The sequence below is a fragment of the Takifugu rubripes genome, chromosome 12 (genome assembly GCF_901000725.2).
Source record: "Takifugu rubripes chromosome 12, fTakRub1.2, whole genome shotgun sequence".
NCBI lineage: Eukaryota > Metazoa > Chordata > Actinopteri > Tetraodontiformes > Tetraodontidae > Takifugu > Takifugu rubripes.
Window position 1 is genome coordinate 11,239,681 of NC_042296.1, and position 25,938 is coordinate 11,265,618.

The following is a 25,938-nucleotide window of genomic DNA, read 5'->3' on the forward strand; positions in this document are numbered from 1 at the left end:
TTCGTGAACTACGTTTCCCAGGAGGCCCTGCGCGCCCGCTCTCGCGCACTCCTCCCCGTCCTCCCCGCGGTGGCGGCAGCGGCAGCGGCAGCAGCGTCCTCCCCGCCTGGCGGAGCTTCAGACTGAGCTCCGCGGCTCGGAGAATGTGCGCAGCGCCGAGAAGCACTCGCCTTCACACACACACCGTCTCGCTGTCACCGTTGTAGCGGAGCACCGGGAGGTTTGAGACGAGCCAGAAACCGAGGAGCAACACCGCGGCGGGAAGAGCCCCTGGATGGTTAAAAAGGACGCGCCTCTGCTCTGGTTAGTACCCGTTTCATATCAATCTGTAGCCGGGGTGTAAAAGTTATGCGCTTGTTTTCTCTCTCTGTGTGTGTGTGTGTGTGTGTGTGTGTGTGTGTGTGTGTGTGTGTGTGTGTGTGTGTGTGTGTGCGCGCGCGCGCATAAACTTCAAAGGTTGTATAGTTGCCTCCGTCCCGATTTTTAAAGCAGTGACAATCAAACTGGAACTTGTTGCCTTCCACAAATACGAAAATAAGAATTTAGCAGATGTGCCACACAAGCTGCGTTTTGATTGGGTCCCAAATACACATTTAAGACACATTTTGCATTTTACTCATAAAAGGAGCAGAGAAAAAGCCCGATTTTATTGACCTTCCGGTACCTTTTCGGTGTTTAAACTGTGCTGCATGCTTTCAAACTGGCTTTATAGTCTCAGACCTCCCTGCGGTTGTCATGGCTACAGTCATGTATTTGCAACTTAAAACGTATTTAATCTCATTCCTGCTGGTGAGCAGTTCATCTCAAACAACCGTTAAATGCTTGTCATCTGTCTTTTTGTTGCCTTTATCAACAATCACCTCAGCTCCCCCCACCACACACACATTATTCCGCACTCTGTGTGTGTGTGTGTGTGTGTGTGTGTGTGTGTGTGTGTGCAGCCGGCTGATGTTGGTGAATGGGAGCTGTTGGCCGTCTCCTCTGCTGCAGACGAGCTTTCACACAAGTTGACATTCACTCGAGCCAACACAATCTGGGCTTTGTTGATGGCTTCCTTGTATCGTTCGATGAACGTTAATGAAAACCCCTCCGACGCCTTTAAAGAATCGGGCTGAACAAACCCCACCGCTGCGCGCAGTCGTGTCTTGAATCCTAAATCTTTAACCAGCCCTTAAAATAAGCGCTGAGCTGTTTCTCTGCGTGCGCCACCGCCTCGAGAAAACATTTAGCCTGAAAACGGCCACCAACCCCGCGTCTGATTCGGCGTGACGGCAAATTCTTTGTGACATTTGTGACTTTTGGTTATTCTTAGCCTCCGCCGTGGTGCTGGTATTCGGGCGGTCGGGCACGTGCAGCTGTTGCACGCCAAGTTAGAGGCAGAGCCTGGGTTGGTAGCCTGGCGTCCGCTCGGCCCTCGTTTTAGAAAATTACACTTAAGCCGCACAAACATTTTGTGATCCGGCAGCTCCGTCCCTCACAGGCACAGTGAGCAACCAACATGCTTTAAAACGGCAGCTGTTTAGCTTAGCTTGGCCTCAAAATACCCTGAAATCTGTCTACAGGCGCCTCCTGCGTGCTCCAATTAATGCAACGCGTCTTCCAAAACGCACGTAGCAGAGAGGCTCGAGGAAGTACTGCGCAGAAACCAATTATAACCCCAGTGTAAATTAAAAAGACCCAACATGACACGTTAATTAGTATCAGAAGAGGAAGCCAGGCTGGGTTCTGGAGCTGATGCTCTCCAGGGGTCAGATGGAGTTGGGAGCTATGACATCATTATGTAACTCCCTGTTTTATTACAAAGCAAAACTACCCAAAGCTGCCTTTAGCCGGCCCGTGCGGTCTTAAAGGCTTCTGAAATGAACCCGTTAGACCCCCCCGGGATGCTGGAGAACCCCCCCACGACCTGGAGGAGCTGCTCGCTCTGATGCTGCGGCGAGGCTGAAGAAGACCCAGACGCTGAAATGACGGTGGCCCGTCCAGATGTCAGCACACAGATTACACACACTCTCCACACCTGAGCCGCTGCGCCTCCGGGGATCATAGAGCGAGGAAGTGTGTGATGCGCCGGAACGGCCGGGGAACCGTCCCGCTGCCCCGCGGCTCTCTCTCCGTTTCTGGATCCAGCTTCACGCCGCAGCAGGTTGGAGCCTCCCCGAGCGGCTTCAGAGCCTCTAAATCATCTGAACGCCGTTGCTCTAATTACAGCCGCAGTCTCGCTGAAAAATGCGAGTCCTTACCTTCATTTAATGGAGGAAACGTAACCATAGTTACCAGCTACTTCATAGTCGAGTCAGTAGTGTTTAGGTGGCGTTGGATTGTTCAGAACCTGCTTTTCGGTCGGGATATTGCGATATTTAACTCTGCTAATAAACTTTTTTTGAGGCAGGCAGCCCGACGAGCTTTACATCAAAAGCGTCACTTTTTATTGAAGTCGCATTTCCTGACGCGTGTTAAACGAGATCTCCGACAGGCTCGGCGTTATTCGACTCCCGCTTCCTCCTTCGAGCGGCAGATTTTTGACACAGGAAACGCCCACAGCAGGTTATCAGAAGAAAATGATTATAATCCTTTAAGCGCGACGCAACACGTGTCAGTCAGAGAGACACCATCGAGCTCTTCGGGAGAGCGGACGCCGTGACCCGCTTCATCCGTGCTCAACAGCGGCGGCGGCGCCGTGGGAGCGCGTTACCGCCCGTCAACGGTGGGAGGGAGAGCGTTTTAATCCCCGCTTCGCCTCACCTGCGTGAGAGGAGACAGCTGAGGTCAGAATGCTCGGGAATGCAGCATAGCAGCGGGACTTGTTTGTCCTGATGTACAGAAGAAAGCTCTTGTCTGATCCTGCCCACACACACACACACACACACACACACACACACACACAGCTAAAGTACAAAGTATACAAATTAAAGCAGCTTATCACATCAGGAGGTGAACGCAAAATAACCAGCGTTAAGGAAAATGGCTGGAAAGGAGGAGTTTCCTTCGGACAGTATCTCTCGATCGCCTTCGAGTGTTTACTGGCGTCGACCGCCCGCCGCCCGCCGCCAAAACCCTTCGCCGAATGTGAGCTGAGCTTCCAGAACTGGCTGGAGCCTCTCTTAGTGGACATTTTGGACACGGGTGAGCGGAGACGTGCATGCGCATCGCTGCTGTTCTTCTGTATCATGTGACCTACCGGGAGGGTCGTCTGTGCACATTGTGCTGCTTCCAGCCCCCCAGGGCGGCGTTTACACCTACATGCACAACGTGCGCTCACAGGAGGATTGTTTACACACTGGTGCACATGCCTTTGTGTGAAGACTGTGGGTGTGTGTGTGTGTGTGTGTGTGAGCTCTGTGGAATTGCCTGCTGGCCGCATCAGCTTCTGCTTAAGGTTCATAAGTGGTTGTTTTTTTTTGTTGTTGGTTTTTTTCTGTTTTTCTGCACTGTTCTGCCGGCGATGACGAGGTCATGATGCCTCCAGGGGGTCGGCGCTGCCGATCATGTGATGAGGGGAGCTGGGAACGCCGAGTGTGAAGGAGGCCAGAGTCCGGCTGGTTAAGAGATGGTTCTTACGTAGCTTTCTGATGCCTGTGAGTGTGTTTAGTGCATGTCAGGCGAGTGATTCATGTATCGGGGCTGGCGTGCTGAGGGGGGGGGGGGGGTCGTGCTCTTGTTGCTGCTCTCTCTCCTTGCACAGACGGACGGCCGATGGATGGATCCCAGACCTGGCTGACGCCAGGACGCCCCCGTCTCTGCCCTGATTTCCCCTCTTCAATGCTTGGTTGTCGTCCGCCTCGGTGCTCTTTGTCTTGCATGGATCTTCTGCCTCTTCTAAAACAAAGGCTAAAAACCTTTCTGTGAGTGGTGTCAATCCCCAAGTGGCACACGCTCACAGAAAGCTGACCGCTTCCATGATAACTTATTATTGTCTGTCGCTCCACCCTTTTCCCAAGTCGGCTCATAAGAGGAAATGCCCCTGTTATCTTTACAGGCAGTGACCTATTAATATAACCCTCAGACAGACAAAGGAGCACACAGATTCTTTTTAATAGAATATTAATAGAATATTAAACATTCCGCGGTGCGACTCTAATAGAATCGAATTAGTCAGCGTAGCCCTAGTGGCCACCCGCGGTACTACAGCTAGCGTGAGCTAAAGGTGCACTGTCCTGGGGCAGTAAAACAGCGCTGCTGTGATCACTGGGCCACATAAGCAGGAAGTAAAACAGCAGCCTGCACCATCCCTAATTATCTGGTTAATATTTAACACTGAACTTGCCCACTTTATTACTGATGTGTGTATAGGTCAGAATTGTCAGAACCTAGCGTCCAGGCTGGGAGCAGCTCGTCCGGCGACGGTATTAATGGGCTCCGTGGCTTCAGTGTGATGCCTGTGTGCACCAGAGATGACGACAGTAGCGTGTGTGTGCAACAGCTCCAACACTGGAAGCATTGATTTTGTATTTTCTCCAAAATGAGAGGATTGTTTACCGACGCTTGACAGTCATCCAGGGAATTTACTCTGTCTGTCTCTGCCCCCCCCCATTCCTCCTCCTCCTCCTTCCTTTCTCCATCACTTCCAAGGTCTGAAAAGATGCTTGTTTGTCTCCGCGGGCTGTTGGTAAATATGCTTCACCATCCAAAAGCAGACAATTGCAAAGGCAAAGTGCATAGAAAGAACGGAATTAAGAGGGAGAGGCACATAGAGAGAAGGGTGAGAATGAATGAGTAAATAGATTTAAAGGAACTATGTTTGAGCCAAGAGGAAGAGGAGACAAAGAGCTGATTGTTAAATGAGTTGGGGCCATTTCACTGGTACTATTTTGGTGGTTAGGAGTGTTTCCTTGTAACTGTTTCAAGGTCGTTCAATGACACATTTATGGGTTTATTCCTAAAATGACCTGAAGACGGCATTTGGGTTGAGAGTGTGAAGAACTCCAGGGAGCAAAAAAGCCCTGTGAAACTTGAAGGTTTGAGTGGTGATGTGAGACAGAGCAAAGAGCGTTTTGAGGGGGGGGTGGGGGGTGGGGGGTGAGGAAGTGGAGGATGAAAGTGGCTGGAATGCGAGTAGCGAGGAAAAAGAGATGGACATTTCTGAGGCCCGGCGCAGCGGGACTCTGCTGAGCAGCAACATGAACATGGTTTGACCCAGGGCCAGTCCCCCGAGCCCCCTATAAAACCCGAGGAAGCCAGACAGGAAGTGATGAAAGGAGAGGAAAGTTATAGAAAATGCAGGGTTGCAGGAGAGATAAAAGTGGCGACGAGGGGAATGGCGAGGCAAGAAGGAAATAAGACGGGAAATAAAAAGTGGAATCCAACGAAGCACATCCTCACGCTTCCCTTACCTGCAGCTGGAGCTTTACCCCTCATGTTATTACCGTGAGATATAGTCTTTTCCTTTTGTTACATTTGTCACTTGGGGGGGTTGGAAAGTCATTTTCCTTTGCATTATTTTTCCATTAAAAGACTCGTTTTTCATTCAAAATGCTCTCCTGCTGCTGCTGCTTAGTCTGATTTGGATAATGTTCCATCCTCCCCCCCACAGTTATTACTTCCTCTTTGGTCCTGATTTTAAAAAATGGCCTCGCTGCTGAAACATCTCGCTCTAAACAAATTGCTTTGCCCTTTCTTTGTGCCAACACACACACAAACACACACACCCACACCGGCACACAACACAAAATGACGCATCAGTAAATACATTTGCCCGGAAACAACTAAATTAGAAGCACCACAACAGGTTTGGGGATTATTGTGTAACTGTTGTGAGGATTATGTTGCTTCAGTGTAACACAAGTTCATAAACAAGGACTTGGCAATATTTGCCTCTTTTAAGGTCAGTGGAATATAATGGGGATGTTGTAGTTTGACACTTCCTCCCAACATTTAAACGCCTCCCTCAATCTGCTGATTAGCGCTCTAAAATCCTGGTTAGCGTCAGCGCTCACATGTGCAGGGATGTAACCTAAAGCCCTCGGTGGTGCCTCCCCCACCCCCCCCCCCCCCAAAAAAAAAAGCTGTTCCAGAAACTTCACATTTCATTCCTCTCAGGCTGGCGCTGCACGCCATTCTGCACGCCAGCGACTCCGCTCCGCCGTCGCTCTGCCTTCCGCCCTGTCATCTCGCATTCGCTAATGGCTAACGGTTAGCATATAGCCCGGCCCAGCTGTGCTTCATAAAACATGGCGCTGTCAGCGCAGTCGCAGGCAATTTAGTGAATTTAAATCCTCCTCCGTGCCACCTGGCGTCTCTTCTCGTATTTGACGACGGTTCTGTTGCGTTTCTGATGATTTTCACACCCCAGATGTGCTTTCAGTGACGCGTGCGTTCCCCAACGTCATTGATTCCTCATTTCAGACATATTGACCGTCTCGGTAAGTGTCATTTCAGCAACGCAACAGCTGAAGACGTGTCCTATTTACCTTCACGTTAGCAGCCGTGTCCCTTATGAGCAGGTTTCATGTAGCGCGCACCTTTTAAAGGCTTTGCTCTCGCGCCTGAGTGTGAATCTGCCTCATCGGGCTCCTGGCAACACCAGCGAGTTGCTCCCCGCTCACCGTTCATCACCGGGGTTGCTAGGGGACTGGCACCTCTGAAGTGGCAGCTCGGCATGCAGGCGCACGTCCTGATACGCCTCCAACCTCTGAAGCGGAGCTGGACCTGCACAACCCCATTATGATCCTTTAAGAAAATGAATTTGGGGCTGTTGGAATGTTCTGAAAGTAGAGTCCGTTTAGCTGAGAAGGTGAATCAGACACATAATTAACCGCCGACTGATTGGGGGTTGGTGTTGGTTCGCGTTTGTGCGACTGTTAAAGGAAAGGGCTGCACGAACAGGGTGTGTTCTGTCCTGGCAGGCGGGGAGAGATCACACCGTGTCATCTTTTGCCCCCCCCCCCACCACCGGCTGGCTGATTTTCCCTCCGTCACCATTCGTCAGTGGCATCTGAACTGCATTTCCTGTTTATTGTCCTGGAGTCGGCTCGTGCAGAAGGACGGGTCCTTCCAGGAGTTTTCATCAATTGTCAGTCTGTGACAATCAGGGTGCAGCAGCAGGACACATGTTGTTTTCAGAGTGGTTATGATTGTGGAGTGTGTGAAGTGGGTGTGTGTGTGTGTGTGTGTGAGAGAGAGAGAGAGGAGAAAGAAAGGAAGGGAAAGGAGTGGAGGTTTAAGGCGCCAGCAAAGAGGATATGTCTGGCAGCTGTGTCAGTTTGTAGAGTAGAGGATCATGGGAGTTACAATAAAGCCCCCCCCTCCTCCTCCTCCTCCATACACACCCAACTTTCATCTATGCCGTGTGCATGTGTTGAAGATTTAGCGAGACTCTGGTCGGGTACTGCAGCGTTGGCAGCAGCCGGCGCAGCCGGAGTCGGCCTCCCTGGGAGGGAAATGTGCATCATCATCATCATCATCATCATCGGATCGTCATCGGAATCGACGGTTGCGGTGAGAAACGTAAAGAAAAAAAACCCCAAACCCTTGTTGGGCCGTGCGGCTAAGCTAACAGCCAGCACACACGCTGCGTGATGTAGAACTATCTGTTTGGAAGCAGGCAGCAGCGTTAGCAGCTGTATTCCAGCTGTGCGGCTGCTTACAGCCCTTCTATACCGTGTTCCTCCCTCTGAGGTGGAGATGAAGACCAGATGGCAACTTCTGCGTATAGGAGGCGTCTCCTCCTCCCCTTCGCGCTGCGGCAGGAAGATAAAAAAACAGCTGGAGCAGAAACGTGCTGCTCCCACAACTCACATCTGGCATGTCGAGGAGTTCGGAAGGTTCCGGTCGCCTGTTGAGATGCACCCCGACCCGCTCAGGTGTCTCGTCCTGCTCAGACGGGCTCCAAAATAACCTCACGTTTGCTTTTTTCCCCCCTTTTTACTCCAACTCGACTCGGTCAACTCCACATTTAAGAAGCAGCATTTCTCACCTGCGTCTTTCAAGGTCAAGTTGTCAATTAGGCGTCCAGATTCAGCACTTTCGCTGTGATGAAAGCGCCCGGACGCAGACGTGCACGCTCAGCAGTTCTTCTTCACGGGTCAGCGCACTTGTGGGCACCGTGCGTGCTGCAGGTTTGAGTCCAGGCTGAAACATATGCCGCCTTTCACACTTTTCTGCACAGTCTGTCTTTCCCAATCAGTGAAATCTCCTTTTCTCTGGAGACGGGGAGACACGCTGCTCATCACCGCCCAGGCTCCGCCCCTCGCCATTAATGAATCTCACGCATCAACAGTTCTCCCCGGGGCGCAGCGCGGTCTAACACTGTTTAATCACAGCTTTTGTGGTAGTTAAAAAGAGGTTTTAACCCCTCAGAAGGTGCCGTAAGAGTTTTAAGTCGTAGATCGTTTATCGGCGGCCTGTCAGCGGAACAATGAGCGCGGCCGCTGAAAGCTGGAGGAAGCCTGAGCCTGCTGACCTAAGCAACAAGGCCGGGCCCAAGACAAGAGGGGGGACAAGCCAAAACACAGGAAATTAGCTGCTGTTTACGTTCCCTTGTCTAGACATGTTCCTGCTAATTAGTGCAACGAGCTCTTTTGTGCATTCTGGCGGGTGAATGTTTGCTGGTGCTCCCGTTGAGGCTGCAGGCGTCCCAGCGTGGTCCCCAGGTCGCTGCGCCACAGCGTCAGCCCGGCTGTAATCCCCCTACGACCCAGAAAGGCCTTTCTAGAGCAGCTGGTTATGTGGGCCGTGGACCTAATGACACAACAATGGCATCATATGGACGAGAAGTGGTAGAAGACAGCAGGAGCGCGTGCAGCCTGTCACATTTATGTCACAGATGGGGGGGGGGGGGGGGAAAGCAGTCCAAGAAGTGGGACCCAGAGGGCGTCCTCACGGAGTGCCCGTCTGGATGTCCCCGTTTGGAGGTCCTCTCAGGACAGGAGGGGCAAACAAACGGGTGGACGGCACAAACAAACTGCAGCGTTCTCGGGGGCGTCTTCTTCCAAACGAGGCCGTCATCTCACGACCTCAGATCAGGCGCTCTGGAAACGTGCACGTGGGCGGCCTGTTTACATTCCGCCGATTCCTCTCGGGAGTCCCTCTCTGTCCTCGGTTCCCGTGCTTATTTGGAAAGTTACGTGTGGCTGCTTGAGTGCGTGCTCGGGGTATTTTTAGAGGTCTTGTTAGAATACAATCAGCAGCTGTCCTCACAACAGTGCAATAACCCTGCATTTGCTCCCCTCACACACACGGACTCTGTAACCTCTCAGCTCTTATTGTCTTTGCCTGATTTTTGATAAAATTGGTGGTGGTGGTGGTGGTGGTGGGGGGGGGGGGGAATGCAATTTCAACCTCTGGTGCTTTTCGAGGAACCGCTGCAGGAATTACATTTGCAGATTTGTGTTCCGCCGCAGCTTAAGGGATCTCCAATCTCTTTTCTGGCTCCGTTCAACAGTGTGAAGGGAGCCAACGCGATTGCCTTTTTCTCTCTTTTCATCATCGTAATCGTCACCAGCCAGATCGAGTGCTTTTAACTTGAATCCTGGTCGACTGCGCTCTTGCTTTCTGGTGGCAAAGAGCGACTCCACTGTTCTCAGCGCGCGTTTAAAGTCTTAATGTGCTTTTTAATTGGCTTCCTCCTCTGAGAAATCATAAAGCACAGACAACATCCTGTCTCTGCAGAGCTGCTTCATCTCAGGACTGTAACCATCAAATCAAGCCATTATCTCCACAATATCATGTCGTAACCTTGGTGGTTAACAGTAACGCATATAAGACTTATATAAGTCTAAAATCAGTTCCTCCATCTGTAGGAGAAGCTACTGAAGCTAGCGGGCTAGGCTCAACTGGCGTGAGCAACGCCTCCTTCCTGAAGAAAGGTCACACGCAGGGCAACCAGAAAGTCACAAGTGTCTTGAACGCAACGCAGCTATTTTTTAACGCGGTCGTTTCGTGTCTCGTTACTGCGGAGGCTGATTCACACGGGTGGTTTAGAGAAAACAGAATCCTACTGTAGTCACCATGTTTCATGGGCTCCTGTTTAAACAGTCCTTGTTTCCCCTCCTTTGATTTTTTAATTAATGACCCACGTTTTATTGATTTGGTCATATTATACGCACACAGCCTTGGACTACTATCTTTGTGGGGACTTTCATAAAGCATGACCCAGCTCCTGGGCCTAACCATCCCCACTAGTCCCTTAACTCTGAACCTCAACTAAACCCAATTCGAACACCAAAACTGTGTCTGAAAGAGTTCTTAGAAGTTGTGAGAATCAGCCAAAACGGCCCCACTTCCCCAAAATGTCCTCTTTTTTTTTACTCAGTATGGAGCAAATACAAGATCTCACACATTGGGCAGTAGAGCAATACTCATATGCAACTCATATTAGAGGAACTGAAAGGAAATAATGTGTTTAGCCCTGAACAATGACTTTAACCCTAAACACACAGCAGTGGCACGGCCCTCAGTGCAGAATTCACCTGTTTTACACCCGTTTTAACACGTCGCTAGACGAAGTCCTGGAGGGTGAGAAGGTGTCCCACACACACACACACACACACACACACACACACACACACACACACACACAGACTAGCGTGTGGCTTTCACCGGCTAATTGGTTCATCTCTATTCATTTGACTGTGTGTGTTTTTGAATGAATTATAGTTCTGTCTAAATTTGTGTGTGTGTGTGTGAGATCCATTTACAAGCACGTGTGACTGACAGCAGCTTTTCTGGCACCAGCAGCCCTCCGCCTGCTGCTCTGGTGCACATTCATTTGCTTCATTTGCTGCCCCCCCCCCCCCCGGGACCATTAGCGGATGTGAGAGCGGCTACAGCAGCAAATATTTTATCTTTGCCGTTGTTTATTACGCATAAACCGTCCTTTCAGCGCTTGGCTGTTGAATCCACACTGCAGATGTGGAGCGGTGCGATGACGCAGACCCCGGTGGGGGGGGGGGGGGCGGGAAATGTGTCAACGTTTGCTCAGGACTGACACGTCTGAAGGGGAGTCGAACTCACAACCATCTAGCTTCAGGCCCTCCCGCTGCCTCGTGGTTGATCCTGTTGGGAAACTGACCCGAAAGGTTCCTCATATATGAGACCCGGAATCCCGAATTTCATCGTGGCCGCCGCCACGTCCCACCCCGCCCCCAGCCGCCGCGTGTGCTCGGAGATATGCCCTTTGAGTCTCTGCAGGCTTCCATATTTTACCATATCGTTACTGGGGAGCAGACGGGTTGAATATTTTGTGGTCTGGAGAGCAAACCCAGGGAAGAGAGGGGACGTGAGGTGAACCCGAGGGAGGAGGAGAAGACCGAAGATCTGGGCTCAAAGGCCGCTTCATTTGTTGCCCCTCATCAACGACTGCCCCTCTGAAGGAACACGCCAGAATCCGGTTCCGTCTGGTGAGGAGATGCCTTGTGTAATATCCAACGCTGCAGAGGGCTGAAGGGCCCCGACCCCCTGCTGATCACGTCTGGGTCGCCTAATGAACCCACCCCTGCTGCGGGTTTTGTACAGACGGGTCACATTTCCATCTCAGATGCCCCTGCACGCCCCCCCCCCCCCACTCTGGTACACAGAAACCCACCGATTGATTCGTACCTTTTGTAGAGGAGGCTGATGTCACGAATGAAGAGCCTGATGAGAACGTGCCCCCCTTCAGAAACGGGCAAAAGAATAAACATGACGAGGGCGTCTGTGTGCTGCAAACGCAGGGGTGTAATCACGCGTCTCCAGGCATCTGTTGCATCTCATTAGCTGATTTTGCCGGCAGACTCACATCCGCCAGCCTTTCCATTCTCCCCCATAATCCCTTTATCTTGGTGGTTATTCACACCTAAAGGCCTGTGAATAATGACGGGCCCGGATCAGCTCTCCGCTCACTGTCATGCTAATCTGGATCTCAAGGTGATGATGATAGAGGGATTTTTTTTTTGCTCCTGCTGAATAAATCTAACATTCCCTAATCAGAGGGGTGTGTGTGTGTGTGTGCGCGCGCACTTACATAGCAAAGAGAGGACACCGGGTCTGGTCCTGGCAACTTTAAAGGTCTGTTGGAGGGTGAAGACTTGGGTTTTCAGCTTGAATGCATCATATCAAAAAGGGTCCTCACAAGGCACAGATGCACGTCTTCTGTATTTATTTAGGGACCTTGTCCAGGCTCTTCACCTTCAAAGTTCAGCTGTTCCACACCCTCCCCAAAACCTCCCCCATCCTGCTTTTTTTATTTTAAAAAAAAAATATTTTTAACAAAGGTCACTTGGGGAAACAGCCAGTGAGTGACACTCTCTGGAATCATTGCGACGCTCCGTCTCTGCCCACATTTACATATTTGGATGACATGCCCGGCCGAGCTGTTAAATCACAGGAAGTGGCACCGCTGCTCAATCGCTGGGGTTTTGTGTGTTTTCCACAGGATTCAGTATTACATCATTAACTTAGCGGCAGAGCTGTCACAAAGATAATGAGTCTGAGACGACCACGGAGCACATTTCACTGCTGGATGGAGGCGCCGCGGAGGGATTATTTCTGAATATTGTTAAAGCGCCTGACAGAAACTAATGTTAATACTCTTCCCCTTGTCACATTTATGGCGTCGCCGGGTGAGGTATCGCCCATTTCTGTCCACTTCCCCTTTTTAAAGAGGGTGAACTAGATTTGAAATCAAAAGAATCGTCACAAGGAGACGAAATAAACCTGCTGATGAATCTGTTTTGGGTTTTTTGGAGGATGGGGAAGGAGAGAGAAAAGAGGAAGTGACATAAAAAAAGAGTGTTTCAGGATGTACGTGTGTGTGGGTAAGAGGGCATCTTTGTGTAGAGTGTGATGGCGCCTCACAGTCGCACAGTGTCGAGCTCAGCGAAAGGAACATTCGCGGAATCAAGTCCAAATGATTCAAATACAAAGCGACCGCCCGCAAAATGGACGATAACGGGGGAGATAAGGGAGGAGGAACGGGGGGGGAGGGATGCAAATTAGATATAAAGGCAAAATGTGGACGCCCGAACTGCGCGATCAAATAAACAAAAGCCTTTTTGTTCACTAGGGAACCCTGAACGCTGGATTCTGCTCCATCTCCGCTGGCTTCTGCTCCTAATGGCTTTCAGGTCCAGTCCTCAACGTCCTCGGCAGGAAATGCCTCTTTCCCAGGAGGGAGGGCGACAGTAACTAAAGGCAGATTTTGCAGCTGTGGACACATGTTTACACCGAAGAGGGGGTTGGGAGGGGGGGGCATTAGACACATGTTGCTGCCTACAGCGGGGGGGGGGGCCTTCCAGATGCTAACGCACATCTGCACGCTCGCTGCTGAAGGACTCGCCGTGGTAACTGCAGGATACAGGTGACCTTGTGTAAAGAATTCCACAATGGAGAGAGAACAACAGTGCACGGGAGGTGCGGGGATGCGGATCCGTGCAGTTTAGTGTTTATCAGCTCGGGGGGGCGCGGGGGGGGGGGGGAGCATATTTTCTTATGTGTCCCCGGTGGGAGATCGATATAAATGCTGCTGTAAGCAGATACAGGTGAGAGGATGTGAGAGGAGCAAAGTGCTGCGAACTGCTGAGGACACAATATAGGTTCCATTTATTATCAGTAACGCGAGAGGACGGGTGGGGGGGGGGGCACAGCCCGGCTAAATGATGCAGGATTGATCAGTTCTTTATACCTTATCCATTAACCCCGAGGAGGGGCAGCGTTGCCGTGGCAACGCGACCGTCAGACCCACCTGTCTTCCAGTTCTCCCCCCCCCCTCTCTCAGGGAGGGGGTTCACGAGCGAGACCCGCGGGCTCCGGGCACGCGCCGCACGCCAGTTCTGATGTCACGTGTACGTCACGTCTGCTTCGGCGGGATCGCCCCGGTCAGGGCGGGGGTCCCCCGCGTCGGCGTGCACGGCAACGTGCACGGCTCAGGCGGGACGTCGCTCATTTCCTCTCATCTCGAAATGTTCTTTGTTTTCTTCAGCTGTTTTTGTTGCAGTGTGGTCCTCATCACCCCCTCCCACACACACACACACACACACACACACAGACACCTCCCTCTTTAATCTTGTGTTCTCTTCCCCTGGCAGTCGTCCCCTATCCCATCGTTCCCCTCCCCCATTTCTCCCACCCCCACCATCCAAATGGCCCTCTGGTCAGGACACAAGATGGTCAGCAGCTAGTTGTTTGCGGCGTTCCTCCTTCATCTCCTTTAATCAGGACCGGGGGGCGTCGCCCTGACAACCAAACATGCTTCTGCATTGATGCACTGTGGAGCTTTTGATGGGATGTTTTACTTTAAACGGGGCTGTAGTTTTATCCCCAGCGTCATGTTCGTATCCACAACTCAGGAGGTGAACGTCCTGAACGTCCGCGCACTGTAGCGGTCCAAACTTTTGGATGGAGCAGCACATTCTTCTCCCTCCGCTTTGTTATTAATTATTATTTATTTTTGTGGAAAAAAAGGTCGTCTCCTGAAGAGCTTCCCGGAGCTCCGTTCTCAGCAGCCGTCCAGCTGTGAACCTCCACCGGCGCCGCTCCGGATGCTAATTCACCGTCTCTCCTCCCGCCTGCCGCCGCCCCTAAACGGATACAGACGCCCTGCGTGCGCGCACGCACGTGCACGTTTCGGATACATTTCACAGGCGACAGGTAGAGTTCTCCCCTGTAGAGAAGCGGGAGCTGCATTTCTTGGCTCCTCCGGCTCTACTTTGTTGCATGGTGTGGTGTGGCTCAGGTTGCTTCGCGTGTTTTTTTTTTTTGTGCACAGCTGCGCACGGCTGGAATGTGAGTTTTTTTTTCCCGTTTTTCCCTTTCAAATGTCTTTTCCCGGCTGTCGTTCTCTGGCGTGAAATGGGAGCCAGCCACTCCTTCCCAAGGCTTCTGCTTTATGTCAATCAAGCCTGGGAGTACTGGGAGAAATGGTGTGACTGTACAGTCGTGCACCTTGGCCGTGCACGCCAATCGCTCCTTTTATAACCCTGAGCTGTGCACTCATCTAAGGTTCATCTAATCTACCCCCTGACAGTCTGAGTCAGCAGGAGAGTATGTGAGGAATGTTAGCCACAGCTGGATCCGTGTTAGTGTTCAACAGGTTCCTCACTGGAGGAACGATGTGGCGGAATAAAGCAGGGAATACTGGAATGAAGGAGCCCGGCTCGTGCACGGACCGAGCTCGGAGCAAATACAGGAAGCGGGACTTTAAAAGGAGGCTTTGAGTCTTTCACCAGCGATGCAAATGGGGAAAGAAGAAATGCTGAAACTCGCGTGGTTTACCGACCCGAATGTGATAGAAAGCCCAGAGGCAGCAGGCACCTGGTGGGGGTTTCATGTGGGTGAGGTCTTTGGACCAGGGAGGGGGAACAGAAAGCTCTTGCTAACCGTTTTGGCTTGAGTCAAAAGCCGCACTTTCACAGTGACTAACAGTTTATGTGACCCAGCTGAGCTAAAGCAGCTGTAATTAAATGCAGCAAAACCCAGCCAAAACGTTCCTAAACTCTTTAAAGGTACTTTAAACCAACACCACACAGATGGAGGAGCTCCGTCAGATAAATTCCAGGCACGATTCAATGTGTTCACTTAAAAAAAACCACCTGCCTTAAACCATCCGAAGCTTTGTATTCCCCTAAAGAATGTTTCCCCCCTGTTTACTGCCATAAATAGAAAATCGAGAGAAGGTGGTGCAGTTGCCATAGCAACAAAGTGCCGTGGCAGCCGGTAATTATTCCGTTTATAGTGCCAGCGGAGGCACATCGAGCTGGCACACGGTGGCTCTTTGTGGCATCTGGACGTGAGGGTTTCGGCCCTCGAAGCACGCGGCGGGTGAAAGTCCGGTCGGGCTTCAGCGAGCAGAACCTCGCCGGTCCCGTGACCCGGTGACGTAATGCAGCCAAATTCTGTCCACAAACAAGCAGGAAAGAGGGGTCTGGGGGGGTCTGGGGGGCATTTACACACTGGATCTGTGGGAGGCTTTCAGTACTTTGGTCAGTACTTTTGAGGAGGATGTTTTAAAACCGTCGTATCCTCACCGTGACCTGGCGAGCGGGCAGGTCCACTTCAGGGGTTGGTGTGTTCTGGACTGGTTAACCCCGCCAGCACCCTCCCCCCCCCCCCTCATTATTATCTTTTCCAACCAAGGTCGACCTGACTCATCAGCGGGGGCCAAGGTGAGGTCGCGCTCCGCTCCCACCCGTCAGACCTCGGAATGTTTCCAAATGTAGCATCTCAACACCGATGGGAATTCCGTCTTTTGAAGAAGTCAAAACAGCCGTTTGCACTGATTTGCATTTAAAACTTCCTGAACTGTTGCTTCCCCAGGAACACGCACGGTACAATGAACAAAAGGGGCGCGTCAGCACACACTCCTGCACCTCATCTAGGAAAGGCTGAGAGATATGTCTCTATTTGTATTTCTGGTTTAGTTCCTGCTGTGGCAGGATGTACAGATCAGCAGTCAAATGACGGTTTCCCCCCCCCATCTTACTGGCCTCTGTCACTTTCTCTCTCTTTCTTTGATCATTTCACACGTACTGCAGTGCTGAGCACTCATATCCGGAGGTTTCTTGGGCTAAAACTGTCCCGCAGCCTCGTGGGTGGGTCTTCCCCCATCACCACCCGTCCTCGTTCATCACCCACGGTGTCATCGGGGGTCTAATCTGCTCGGCGGATTCCAACTTTGGTCGTCAGACGGAGACGTGATAAGGTTGCTTATGCTTGTGCGCAGAGCTGAGACACCAGTGTGTGTGTGTGTGTGTGTGTGTGTGTGTGTGTGTGTGTGTGTGCAGGGCTCTGCCGCAGACTGCACTGCGGTCTCACTCTGCTGTGTGCTGCCACCTGCTGGTAACAAGAGGCACTGGAACATAAACTGTTTATTTATTTATCCAATTTAAAACATAATTTAAGATAAAACGGACCCCCCCCCCCCTTCCCCCCGATGTATAGTATTACTTGTGTGTTTTGTCGTATTCTTTCTTATTCCACTCTATTGAAGAAATTAGAGTGTATGACCAAAAATAATTGATGTCGTTTTGTGTTTAAAGCTTAAAACACGCACGTTTTAAAACCGGCTGGTTGTTATTTCCCTTTCCCCTCCAGCTTGTACCTCCAATGTCCTCCCCTGTGTGATGCATCATGGCTCCAGTGCTGAGCGGGGTGTGGTGGGGGCCGGAGGCAAGCGTGGTCCGCTCGGAGGTGGCGGCTGATGCCGGAGCGGCGCTGTGGTCGGGAGGCGTGCAGCTGGTTCTGGCCGTCGTGCTCAGCACCCTGACCCTCCTGCTGCTGGTCTCTGTTCTGCTGCTGCTGTGCGCCAGCTGCCAGGGGTGAGAACCACACCGCACACGCGCAGAACGAATTCCACGGGATGAAACGTGATCCATTCCCTCCATATTTGTTATTTGATCCTGTCTCATTTATCAAAGTGGGTTTTTTTTTAAACCGGCAAACAAGCCGGCTGCTGTGTTGAAGCACCCGATGGGTCTTTTGGGTCTATTAATACAGATGATGCAGAAAAAAAGCCCTGCTTCAACATCCCATAAACATTAACCTGAAAACACAGAAGGCTCCACCTGAGCCCAGGACAGTAATGGCTTTGTTTTCCACACACAGAAATGCTGACGATCCCAATCGCAACGGCAGCGCTGCCCTTTGAGCCCTGTAATCATTTTCTTTTTTATCTCCCTCTCTTCCCTCATCTCTCCATCCTCTGATTCCCAGGCAGAAGAAGGCGGCCAATGGCCCCGAAGAGGGCGATCACGAGAACCTCATGAACGGAGTGAGTGAGGCGCAGAATACCTAGCAAAAGCACTCAGCATTAGCTTAGCTTAGCTTAGCTTAACACGAAGAACAGAGAGTACAGGCAGCTACACTGGTTGTGTCCATAGGCAGCACCAGCCAGCCAGCAGGGCGCTGAACTATTTCTAGCTGCGTTCGCTCCCCAAACTTGAGTTTCCTAGGCAACCAGACTGGAAAATGGCTGATAGTTGTAATGGTTCCTCAGATGCATTAAATGTGGATATTTTTCAAGCAGCAACGGCACGTTACATACGAACCTTGCACGATCAGCTCCGTCATGCAGACGACACCCCTGAACCTCTCCCATCACTCACAAGCGCCGTCGTCCCCCCCGTTCAGAATATTTTAGAACGTTCAAGAAAGAGGGAAGCGGCGTAGATATGTTGCTTGGACGAGGGCGAGGGTGTCGTGCTCACGTAGCGCCGACGCCTCAGCGAGCGCAGCAACATTTGGGTGTGACTAATGCCTGACTTTCACACCCGCTTGCTGTGTTATAACATCACTCTCTCTCTGGTTTGGCGAAGGCCTCCCAGTCCCACGAGCACATTCTTCAGAGACCTTTTCCTTCTTCACCGTAACATACAATCATGGGGTGGACGCATCACCCCAGGGTGCCGGGTCCTGTTTAAATGAAGGACGCATGCACTCACACACTCATTCCATTTGTCTTTCTCTGTAGCTGTTTACCAGCGTGCCTCAGGGACTTCCTCATTGTCCATTTCCAGTATTAACTTTTCTGTCTAATTATTTACCAGTGACCTTTTTTCCTGGATGGGGACATAAAGCAAGCGTTCAGTGCCTTCACACCTTTAGTATTCACTCAAACACTGAAATTAAGATAATAAATGAAGAATTATGCTGAGACAAAGTTAGCTTTCTTCACAGAACTTCGCCGAACTGCTTGGGTGATAAAACGGTTAAAAGATTACATCATAGACGCCAATAGCTGTGAGGGGGAGCGGCCACTAGGTGGGGCTGTGGGGCTTCTGCGGCACAACGTTCTGGTCCACATCCAGAGAAGCAAAACAACAAACCTGAACAAAGAGCTCCCTGACTTGGACTGGTTCTTGTTTTCACTGCTTTTCCTGAAGTTTTCAGAGTTGAAGAATGGGGGGGGGGGGATCCTTGCCAACAGAAACACGGTCTGTAATTAAGTTGGCTTCTAATCAGGCCGCCCCTCGGGGATTTGCAGCTGTAATTTCAGCGTGTTTTCCTGAGTTCCTGATGCCCGAGTCCGCTGAACGCAGCAGGAGTCGAAAGCAAAGCCCAGAACGGGCAGAAAAATCCGCCCTGCTGAAGTGTCCTTGAGCAGGGCTGGAGCGCCGCCAGGCGCCGCGTTGTTGTGCTGTGGATTCTGCAACGCAAATGTCCCCGCGGGCATCCGTGACCTGTCGTCCCTCGTAATTTGATTTTGATCCGCACCACGCGGAGGCCTATCAATCTAATCCCCCCCTGCCAAACCGTCACTTTCTTGGTTTTAGTGTCTGAGTGAGTCAGTCCTATTAAAAAGAAACACACACACACACACGCACGCACACACACGCCAGTGGCAGCAGCTCAGTCTGAAGTATCAAATCGATTACTGACGATAACAATCAAATATGTGACATGATATACAGACCTGTGACGCAATCAAAAGGCTGGGCCAGGGCGATGAAGGCGAGGGCTCATACATCTGGGGCGTCTGAGCCAGAAGCACCCGTCACATGCGTGTTTGTCCCGCAGGTGCCACAGAAGGAGACGGGCAGCCAGTCGGCAGAGAGCCCGGCGACCGACGTGGCCGTCAGCAGCTCTCGCAACGGCCCCCTAACAAGCGGTACAAGTAAGTCGTGGGGCCAGATCGCCCGCTCACGTGGCCGATTCTGGGTATGAGAGCGCCAGCACTGCCGGTCCAGGGCCGCGCGGCGCTCCCGTCCTTTATTAACGTGTCCTCCCGATATTAACTTTAGCTTCCGCAGCTGCCGTTATGCAACGATTTCCGCCTTCTTTTTCATTTCAGACCTTGGCTCTTGTTTCCTAGCACCACATCTGTGTGATATTCTCCCTCACGTTCTCCGTTGTGTAAATGTCAGAGGCTGTAAATAAAACGGGACCGAATCTGTTCCAGGAAATAACATAACCGTACCTCCCGACCTCGTGTTTTCTCACTTGTCCTGAACCCGCTCTTCTTCTGTGCCAAACCAGTCCTCACAGACACTCAGGACTCGAGCCCCCAGCCCTCGGAGGAGATTCTCTCCAGCCAATCAGAGCTCAGGTCCTCCAAATGTCCTCAGGACCGCGAACTCCCCAGCATTCCTCCTGACAACGCCCTTGCTGGACCCCCGGCCTCAGGAGACAGCACCTACGAGGTCCGTGTTTAAAACTCTGATTCGAGCTTCGCTCGCTTGATTAGAGGCGGTAAAATGCCGACGTTTGTTTTACACCCAGGTTGTGAAGGAGATCGCCGCCACCTCGCGGGACGTGAGCGCCGAAGACTCCTTGTACGAAACGGTCAAGGAGATCAAAGATCCGCCAGCGCATCTGGGCCTCCCTAACGGTACCACCCAGCCGAGCCCTGACGTGCCTCCCCATCACCCTCACGCCCTTCTCAATGGCCACCTCAGCCCGGTCACACCTGAGCGCGGCCCGCTCTGCACGGGGGCGGAGTACGCCTCCATCGACTTGAAAAAGAAGAGCCGCCACAGCGCCGACATGGAGTCCAAAAGGCGCTCCAATAACGCCAACGTGCCCTCCCACGGGCCTCCGGAGGAGCCAGAGGACCTGCCTCCACCAGTACCAGAGAAGGTTCTGGACGAAAACGACAACCAGCCGGTGCTGGTGAACGGGTCAGCCGGCGCCGGGCTACACAATGGGGAGGTGAGACCATCGACACAACAGGAGCGTCCCATTGGGGTCTGATGGGGGTACTAAATCGAGCTGTCTGAAGTGGAGAGGAGGGATGATTGTGTAATAAAGTATGGGTGTGAAGGGAGAGTTTCAGGTAATAAAGAGAGCTAGTGGCTGCCCCCCCCCCCCCCCCCCCCCCCACATACAGGAACTCTAACGCACCTCCTGTGTGCACGTGCGCACGCCCGCCAATCCGCGCCGGCGCCGTTTGATGTGTCGGCCCACCTCCTCGGGTCTGGACACCCGCTGGATGGATCGCTGCTCCGCTTGATGTACTGCAGACGTCCGCGGTGGCCGGAAGCCGAATCCTAATGACCCCCCCCCCCCCCCCCGCCACTCCCCCCCCCCGGCGCCACTTTCCCTCCGGCGCCTGCAGGAAGCTGAAATATGTGTTTATACGTTAGATGGATCACCTGGATTCATCCATGTGTACATTAACGGCTCCCTCGGGGGGGGGGGGGTTATAAAAACTTGGTGGTTCCCCAGGCTGGTTTAAACATGCCATCGTCATCATCATCCTCATCATCATCATCATCATCATTATACACCTCCATACGTATTAACTCCATATAGTTTTTGAGCAGCATCAATAACATGTTGCCATTAACTCCTTTTATTTTGTTGGTCTCCCCCCCCCACTTTAGTCCTCCTCTGTTCTTCCTTTGTCTCAGCTGTTCAATCCAATTAGTTAATTACCGCTGCTGGTGCGGATGGCGGGCGGCTCCCATTTCATCTGACCCCGGCGTTCATGATAAAATCTCCATCTTCCGAGCTCAGACACACACCAGTGCACAGCACATTTACCTCGGCGGCGTGTCTAGTCAGCAGTAATTCTGTTAGACCCCCACCCCCACCCCCACCCCCACCCTCACCCCCACCCCCACCCCCACCCCCACCCTCACCCCCACCCCCACCCCCACCCCCACGCTGCATAGATGTGTGTATCATATGCACGCACGCACGACAACACGTGCGTGTTTACATATATCCTGCTGCATCGACTCCCTGGGGCTGATTTAAGGTTAACTCTGAATGTTCCAGACTCCCCGTGGTCTGCGCTCGCGTACGACCAGGACCGGTCAGTGATTTGTCTTGTCAAAGTGTGTGTGTGTGTGTGTGTGTGTGTGTGTGTGTGTGTGTGTGTGTGTGTGTGTGTGTGTGAGAGCCAAGTGAGCGCCAGCTGGCCACCATCACTATGACAGTTAGTCTGGCTTCATGATGGATGGTTCGGGCTGGAGTAACAGCCAGAGAGTTTCTCTCGCTGTCTCACACACACACACACACACACACACACACACACACACACACACACACACACACACACACACTCATACAGGCCCTCGTCTGTAGCATTGCTGGGGTTCCCGGTATGTAAAATGCGAGTCCCTTTGGGGAGCCAATTGCTAAATGCTGCAGACATTTTCGCTCTCGCACCGACTTGAGGCTGAAAAGCGACGCAGACTCGAGGAGAAACGATTGATCGTGACCTTTCACTCCCGACCGCGCGGTTATTGAACCGTCAGACACGGCGCTAACACTCGTTCGCGGTTCTTTGTGTCGCCTGCAGACCCTGAAGGTGCAGCAGAAGGTGACGCGTTGTTGTTTGTGTCGACCTCGAGCGCGCCCGGGCCACATAATCGGACTCACTGTGATTTAGATGTGTGCACGTGGGCGTGCGACGGACACCTGGGCTGTCCCTCCTCCCAGATTAGCCTAATCATCTTACCGCCGTTCCTGCGTCACCATATCCACCTCACACATGTAAACACAGCCCCGTAATCCCGTCCCCCACACGTGCAAACACCTTATTGCGCCTTATCACAATTCAGCCAATAACATGGAGGTGGCAGCGTGCACGGGCAAACATTTTAGGAACGACGTCACCTTCACTCACATGAAAACTTCTCCAGGGCGTCCCGGCTAATTGCTAATGAAAGCGGAATGAAAGCGGTGACTGATGCATCACAGACGGCGCGTTGGGCCTATAAATAACAAACCGTACCTTCGGATGCGACGCGTTGTAAAAGCTACACCTGTCGGGAGTGGGCGCCGCTCAGCCAAGGCTGCCATATTGGATCTGTTCCCGGCAGCCGCCGTCTGGAGAAGACGAGCATCCGATGTGTTGCCTCGGGGATGTTTTGACTGTCACATCGTGCTCTTCCTGCCGTGCCCAAATCTGATTCTTGCTCTTTTTTTTATCTGCTACAGTTGGACTCCCCCCTGTCTCCCGCCCCGGGGATCGACAGCCCCACTCTGTCAGACAAAGAGGTAAACGTGTGATGAACCCCCCCAAACTTCCCACGTCACAATTTAACGGCATTCACATAACATGACGCGATATGCTACCGCACGTTAGCGGCGCGCTAGCACAAAGGAGCCCTGCTCCGTGCTTCTTATTGCGGAGCTTCGCGTTAATCTGCGCTGTGTCTGCCAGGCGCCGCTGTACTCTTCCGTCGCCAAAACAAACTGTGACGAGGCCGTGAAGGAGGAAGACAAAGAGCACGACTACAGCAGCATCGCAGAGATCAAAGGCCTGGTCACGTCCTCCAGTGACCTCTACGCCACCGTCCGAGACATCTACTCCCAGCCGGAGCAGCCGGAAGAGCCCGTCCTGGACGGCACGGATCCCGGCTACGAAACCATCCGCCTCCCAAAGACTAGCAGCTCCGACGACGACCGCAGGGCGGGGGCCGGCGAGGAGGGGCCGGACGCCGCCACGGCTGAGCCCGACTACGAGTGCGTGGGAGAGGTTGGTCTGACCGGTGAAATGTCCCGACTCTGAGATCTCCTCCCTCACGTCCGCTCTCGGTGTGTGTGTGTGTGTGGGGGGGGGGGGGGTGTTGCCTCCTCTCGGGTACGTTTATCATATCTGAAGGCTTCATTTATCGACCAGGGGAAGTGTTTTTGGTACCGATCGGGCCTCCTCCAGCGTAGAACTTTAGCACCTCAGGGGGCAGAGATAAAAAAAAAAAAAAAAGCAACTGATTGTAGAAAAAAAGAAGTTAGAAGTTAGCTGAGGAAGCTGCCAGTGCCTGTGGGGTAAAGAAATAGTGCCATATCATATGGAACTAACGCACTTACTGTACATATGAAGGGGTCTGTGCGTCCATTTCTACGGCTGCCGTGGAAACCAGCGCCACTTCCAGGCAACTCCGGCCTATTTTGGCCGTGCTAAGGCCTCCGCCGAGGCGCCGCCGCTTCGCCACACGACGGGGCAGGAAATCAAACAATAGCTGCCCCCCGATGGAAAAACCCAAGCTAACGTTGACACATTTTCCAGTCAGTTGAAGGTGTTTTACAGTCCCTGTCGCGCTATCCTGGTGAATATTTATTGCAAGATTAATGTTGTTGTATAATTGTGAAATACTTGTGTGTCTTTTAGAGAAAAGTAATAGGCTTTGATGGAAGTGTCGCAGGTATACGTATTATTCAAACCTATCCGATGAAGAGTTGTGAGGTGGCAGCAGTAGTGAAGGTACACGCTCCCCTTAGAACCCTTGAGTTTGGGCTTTAAAAAGCTCCAATGGGAGCGAAGATTAAAACCCATTCAAGAGACTTGTCATGTGTGAACCCACATCTGCCAGTCGGCCGCCTTTATGTTTCTGCTTTTGTGTAGTTTGGTACAGGAAACGCTCTTCATACGGCACCAGGCCTGATTCTGAAGCACAAAGGTTGGCGTCACGGTACCGCTTCTATAGAACCATCACAAGATCTGTGCACCCTTCAGTATAAATGCATTTAACCCAGCAGAAGCACTATCAGAGGACCACACACGTTTGTATGTAGTTTGCTCCGACACGTATACATACATACATATATATATATATTTATATATGGTTACCACTTTAACCAGTTGTTAGTTTATGTTAGTTTACGTAAGCCTTGACGGAGCGTTTTGGTGGATATATATCTGCTTTGTTGTAAGGAAAACCCTTTTTTTTGTCTTGACTATTGTCACTCAAGGTCGTAAAATAGCTTTTGAGTCACATGCTAGAAGTAAGGTACAGTATTTTGGTACATGTGTTTTAGGAGATCAAGTGTGGTACTTTTATTTAAAGAGCTGAATTAACGTGGCATTACCGACGGTGTGCTTTTTTTTTTCACTTTAAAGCTGATTTTAAACCATGAAATGTCAATTCTCACTTGTGCCGAGTCTGTTCGGAGCGAGCGTAATTATGTCATCCCTTCCACCCACCTCCAATATTCCGTCCGCAGCATCTCCAGCTCGACAGGCAGCAGCACGTCGCCCCTCTTCCCCTTTAATAAACACAGCCGGCCGCCTCTGTTAAATTCATAAATTCTGCCAGACATTTAGAATTTCCGCATTTCCTCGCGGCGTCACGGAGAAATAATTCAAACTAAATGGAGGCGGCGTTTGTGAGGAGCGAGCCGGCCGGGTATTGTTGGAGGGTCCTAATGACCTCCGAGGAAATGAACTGTCGTGGGGGGGGGGGGGTGTTTTATTGCCCAGTGGAGTGAAGACACAAACACACTGACAGTTATTAGGTACGTCCTTAAAATCAGTTATTCTCTGTAGCTGCTCACATAAACATGCACATCCAGCACATGGGGTCGAGGGTCATCCGCGCCCTTTCCGCCCCCCCCCCTTCAGCGCCGCCGCTCCTGTAATGAGGCCATTTGTTCCCCCCAACAAGCAGCAGACGACTCCATGGTGACGCCTGCCTTTGATCAGGAGGCAGAAGCCACTTTTGGACATGACGACCGCATCTGTCGGGATTTTCCATCCTCTGCATGTAAATATTTTATGACCTGAATTGTTCAAATAAAAACAACATGGATAACGAACAGTCTTTTGACTCATTCACTGTGTTTCAAGCAGCACGTGGTTATAAAAAACAGACATCAACAGACGTTAATCGGGCTATTTCTTTCACTTATAGTGACCCACCTGCCACGTGGGTCATAAACTTGATAACGGGCGTCCTTTAATCACACTCGGGGAAGTTCGTAATGAAAAGCTGCTTCTGCAAAGGTGTCGGCTGCTTGTGAAGGCGCTCGTGCAGTTTTACCCCGAAGAATGGAGGAAGGTGCGACGCCCAACTTGATAAATCATCTGATGTGACCTGATGTAACTGCCCCGCATTTCACTGTTCCTTGCGGATTTAACCACATTTAAACGCTGCCATTCGGAAAGAGCGGCAACAACCAAGCGGCCTGTGTGGCTGGAAGTTCTCTTTCCCAAACTCTGGCCTCCTCCTTCCCCCCTTTCAGAAGGACCCCCCCCCCCCCCACCCGCCCGCTTCCTCTCCATCCTTGCGTCATTGTTTTGAATGGAGCATCCTCTCGGCTGGCGCTGCCTTCTGCTGGAGGAGAGCGCGGGGCGGCGGGGGC

At 51.9% G+C, this 25,938-nt stretch overlaps 1 protein-coding gene across 2 annotated transcripts; it reads left to right on the plus strand.

The window, feature by feature from the left end:
• The first annotated feature begins 48 nt into the window (after window positions 1–48).
• pag1 (phosphoprotein membrane anchor with glycosphingolipid microdomains 1) lies at window positions 49–25,394 on the plus strand. Of its 2 annotated transcripts, none has more exons than XM_003969381.3 (8): window positions 49–303; window positions 17,005–17,228; window positions 17,623–17,680; window positions 19,426–19,522; window positions 19,885–20,048; window positions 20,128–20,556; window positions 22,795–22,854; window positions 23,021–25,394. In XM_003969381.3, exons 2-8 carry the CDS (start codon window positions 17,041–17,043, stop codon window positions 23,366–23,368), a joined length of 1,344 nt encoding a protein of 447 aa, XP_003969430.2. In that variant the 5' UTR covers window positions 49–303; window positions 17,005–17,040; the 3' UTR covers window positions 23,369–25,394. The 2 variants fall into 2 exon arrangements, with proteins under 2 accessions (XP_003969430.2, XP_029701097.1); XM_029845237.1 differs by lacking the exon at window positions 49–303 and adding an exon at window positions 14,364–14,562.
• Window positions 25,395–25,938: the final 544 nt, after the last annotated feature.

What these genes read in the sequence shown, in the direction of transcription:
- pag1 (XM_003969381.3), top strand. Translation starts at nt 17,041, where the DNA reads ATGGCTCCAGTGCTGAGCGGGGTGTGGTGGGGGCCGGAGGCAAGCGTG. An exon ending in CAGGAGACAGCACCTACGAG is followed by an intron (nt 20,049 to 20,127) that starts GTCCGTGTTTAA and finishes TTTTACACCCAG; the next exon opens with GTTGTGAAGGAGATCGCCGC. An exon ending in CCACTCTGTCAGACAAAGAG is followed by an intron (nt 22,855 to 23,020) that starts GTAAACGTGTGA and finishes TGTGTCTGCCAG; the next exon opens with GCGCCGCTGTACTCTTCCGT.